The sequence below is a fragment of the Galeopterus variegatus genome, unplaced genomic scaffold (genome assembly GCF_000696425.1).
Source record: "Galeopterus variegatus unplaced genomic scaffold, G_variegatus-3.0.2 Scaffold2345, whole genome shotgun sequence".
NCBI lineage: Eukaryota > Metazoa > Chordata > Mammalia > Dermoptera > Cynocephalidae > Galeopterus > Galeopterus variegatus.
This window is the reverse complement of record NW_007728456.1, coordinates 281,008-285,591: the sequence shown is the minus strand read 5'-3', so window position 1 is coordinate 285,591 and position 4,584 is coordinate 281,008. Positions and strand designations below refer to the sequence as shown.

General features: G+C 33.0%; 1 protein-coding gene across 1 annotated transcript in view; it reads left to right on the top strand.

Annotated features, from left to right (window-relative positions):
- Window positions 1-4,584, top strand: part of RAB10 (RAB10, member RAS oncogene family) — a 43,069-nt gene that overhangs the window by 2,547 nt on the left and 35,938 nt on the right. The window contains exon 2 of the mRNA XM_008581404.1: window positions 1,775-1,835. Coding sequence (XP_008579626.1) covers window positions 1,775-1,835 — 61 coding nt within the window. The remainder of the gene's footprint in view (window positions 1-1,774; window positions 1,836-4,584) is intronic.

Sequence of the window (4,584 nt, the reverse complement as noted above, 5' to 3'; positions counted from 1 at the left end):
TTTTTTTTTTTTTTTTTTTTTTTTTTTTTTTTTTGTGTGGCTGGCCAATATGAGGATCTGAACCTGTGACCTTGGTGTTATAAGGCTGTGCTTTAACCAACTGAGTGAACCAGCCAGCCAAGAATTTCTCTTAGTTTTTTGAAAGTATGCTTCATCTATGCAACATTTCCAGATGTTTTGTAGTGAGATAAGTTTCAGTTTATTGGGACTGTTCTATTGCCGTGGTTGGATGACTTAATCAGTTTGCAGATTTGCTTAATATTATTTTCTAAATAGAGCTTTAGTCCTTCCTCTTCCCACTTTGCTCTTTTGCTGTTGATTCAACTTATTGCCCTCAAGTCAAATGGGCTATTTTGCTATGATCCATCATAAGATGATACTGTCATATAGTTTCAAAATTCTCATGTGGAAAGTGTAAAGATGTATTCCAGAACATACAGTATATTTGATGGTGTTTGGAGTCCCTGCCGTATTGTCATGAATCTCCTAGAAATATTTAATTTGTCATGACTTTATCTGGATTGATTTTTTGTTTTGAAGTTACCTTTTTCCTTTCTCTAGTAACTTTTTTTTCCACTCTGCCAAATAAATTCTATTGGGGGTTGCTTTTTAAAACTCAGTAGTTCTCATCTTTTTCACATACTTTAAGAATTACTGACTTAATCTGTTCTTTTGGTATTCTTCCACTTCTGAAATAATGATTGAATTTTGTTATAGTTTTATTTCCTAATGTAAACTTTTAGTGCTATAAATTTCTCCCTTAAACACTGCTTTAGCTGTACCCCACAAATGTTGATGTGTTATGTTTTTGTTTTCATTTCAAGTTTTTCTAATTTTATTGTAATTTTTCCTTTGACCCACAGATTTCCAAATATTCAGGAGTTTTTCAGATGTCTTTCTGTTATTGATTTCTAGTTTAATTTGTTGTCAGAAAACATATTTTGTGTGATTTCAATGCTTTTAAATATTTTGAAATTTCCTTTATGGCCCTCATGTTTTCTCTTGATACATGTCCAGTATGCACACAAAGAGTGTGTGTTCTGCTTTTGGATGGTGATTTATGTAAATGTCAGTTAGGTCAAAGTGGTTGATATAATGTTTTTCAAGTCGTCTTTATCATTATTGATTTTCTGTCTACTTTTAAAAAAAATCAGTTATTGAGAAAGCAGTGTTGAAATCTCCAACTGTAATTGTAGGTTTATTTCTCCTTGCAGTTCTTAAGTTTTGCTTTCATGTATTTTGCAGCTCTGTCTTACTAGGTGTATAAACTTTTTTTTTTTTGGTGGCTGGCTGGTATGGGGATTTGAACCCTTGACCTTGGTATTACAAGGCTGTGCTCTAACCACCTGAGCTAACCAGACAGCCCAAACACTTGTATTTTTATGCTTTCCTAAAGAATTGCTTTATCATTATGAAATGACCCTCTTTATTTCTGATAGTTTTCTTTTGCTCTGTAAACTAGTAAAGACTGTTTTTTTTTCTTACTAGGAAATGTCTTTTTATTCGTAGACATTAAAATATTCGATATTTTAAAATTTACTTATTTCCTCCTTTATGAAAACTCACTCTTTCTATGGCTATTTCTCCGACCATCCTGGATCTTACATTACCCAGGTTTAAAATTGGACACTTTTGCTGAGAATTGCATACTTAGTGAATCTCCAGAACCAAACAAAAACAAATTTTAAAAGTGTAAGCATTTTTACTCCTATAAATTTTGGTATAGCCAAGGACAAAGCCACAGTTAAATTTTGCTTTTTTTTCTATGTTGTAGGAATAGACTTTAAGATCAAAACAGTTGAATTACAAGGAAAGAAGATCAAGCTACAGATATGGTAAGTGATATTAATTTACTCCCTTCATATAGCAGGATGCCAGGTTCCTTAAGATTTGGCAGTGAAATTCTTTCTTGTCACCTGTTTAGATACTGTGAAATTTTACTTTCTAAAGCAAGGAATCAGGTGACCTTTCAGTGAAGTAAAAAAATTGCCATGGACTTTGGAGTCCATGAGATCTTGGCTGAGTGTTAAATCTTTTCCACTTACTGTATGAACTCAAGCAAGTTACATACTCACTGTTAGGCTCTTATATCTTCACGTGTAAAATGGTCATAATACCAGCTATCTCAAAGGATTGTTATAAGGATTATATGGAACAATCTGTGTAAAGTCTTTAGCACAATGCTTTGCTGACAAACATCCAATATAAAAAGTTAATATTATAATCCTTTTGTTGCTTTGAAAGTCTTTTTAATGTTAACTTTTATAAGCATTATTATTTTCATTAGTTTGCATGGGGTTTTGCCCATAGAAGTACAATAAGATTCTTTGAATTTGTATTCAAGTGTGAATCATAGACTTTAAAATTATAATGGTAATATTTTTCAGAATATTAAGTATTTTATGTGTATTATATGTATTAACCCATTAAATACTTACAAGAACCCTGTAGGATATGTTATTATTATTTTTTTTTAAATCAGCTTTATTGAGTATAACTGACATACAGTAAACTGTACATATTTAAAGTTTACAATTTGGTAAGTTGATATATGTTAAACTCATGAAACCATCATTATAGGCAAGATAATGAACATATCGATCACCTCAACAGTTTCCTTAAGCCTCCTTGTAATCCTTTGTAATGCCTTCTTCCCCGCTACCCCGGTCCCCACTCTTCTGCTTTCTGTCATTATAGACTAGTTTCCATTTTCTAGTACTATATATAAATGGAATCATATAGTGTGTTATTTTTCTTTGTCTTTTTTGGGTGTGGGGGGGTCTGGCTTCTTTCCTCAACATAATTATTTTGAAAATTATCTATAAGCTTATTGCTGAATGCTATTCCATTGTTAAGATATACAACAATTTATTTACCATAAAGCTGCTACAATCTTTATGTAGGCATATGCTTTTTTTTTTTTTTTTTTTTTTTTTTTTTTATTTTTTTTTAAATCAGCTTTATTGAGTATAACTGACATACAGTAAACTGTACATATTTAAAGTTTACAATTTGGTAAGTTGATATATGTTAAACTCATGAAACCATCATTATAGGCAAGATAATGAACATATCGATCACCTCAACAGTTTCCTTAAGCCTCCTTGTAATCCTTTGTAATGCCTTCTTCCCCGCTACCCCGGTCCCCACTCTTCTGCTTTCTGTCATTATAGACTAGTTTCCATTTTCTAGTACTATATATAAATGGAATCATATAGTGTGTTATTTTTCTTTGTCTTTTTTGGGTGTGGGGGGGTCTGGCTTCTTTCCTCAACATAATTATTTTGAAAATTATCTATAAGCTTATTGCTGAATGCTATTCCATTGTTAAGATATACAACAATTTATTTACCATAAAGCTGCTACAATCTTTATGTAGGCATATGCTTTTTTTTTTTTTTTGGATTATTTTTGTTTTACAGATAATGAAACAGTGGAACTTGAAATAATTTAACCAGGGTTTAGCATGTTAAGTGGCAGAGCCAGGATGCACACATGCTCAGGATGTAGGTTCCAGAGTGGCATTCTTAATGGCTGTACTGCCTACTATAAATAGTGCAGTTTGCTTTTGCTGCTTTTTCCAGTTCCTATCATTTTTCTTCATTACCTGTCAACAATTATGTTAAATCTGAATTTGTGTTATCTTGGTTTTTACTGTAAATAGGAGCTATCATAAAATGGTTATGAGGGTGAGTGATACATGTAAAGCACTGAGAACAGTGTCTGATACATAATTAACTTTCAATAAATATAGCTATTATTGTTTGGGGATCTTCCATTATGAGGTTAGAACCCTAAGAATAATATTATTTTAGGGTATGAGCAGAGGAGGAAGGTGGCAAAGGAGATTGTAAAGCCATACTTGGATAGTTAGAAAGAGAATTGGGAGAGAACAATAGTCTAGAATACAGTGGAAGACAGTTTCAGAAATCTAGATATTCCCTTTTAAAGGAATCTAATAATTAAAAGTAGGATGTATTTAACCAGAATATCTTTATCTATAACATCCTTAAAATTTAATACAAATTTCAATAAAATTTAGATATTTTAAAGTGTTTCCTAAAACTAGTATTTCTCTTTGAAACAAAATCCACTTGATGATCATCGATTTTTACTTATTTTAGCAGGGAAATAACTCAGCAAATGAACCAGGGTTCACATTCTGTTTCATTATAATCAAAGCTGATCTCAGGGGAAGGATGTCACTTCAGAAAGTTCATGGAAAAATAGAATTAAAAGATAATATTTTTCCATGAACTTTTTGAAGTACTCTTATATTTATTTATTCTGAATTTCAATCAGTCTCCTTGCCACCCTTCTTCTTTTAAAAAAAAAGAAAAGGGCCGGCCCGGTGGCGCACTGGAGAGAGCGCCGCTTGGGAGCGTGGCGGCGCTCCCGCCGAGGGTTCGGATCCCATGTGGAGACAGGTTCCCGCTCACTGGCTGAGCGCAGTGCGAGCGCAACACCAAGGGTTGCGATCCCGTTGCCAGTCCCCGGTACGGGCGCGACACCGAGGGTTGCAATCCCATAACCGGTCAGTAAAAAAGACCAAAAAAAAAAAAAAAAAAAAAAAAAACCTTGGGC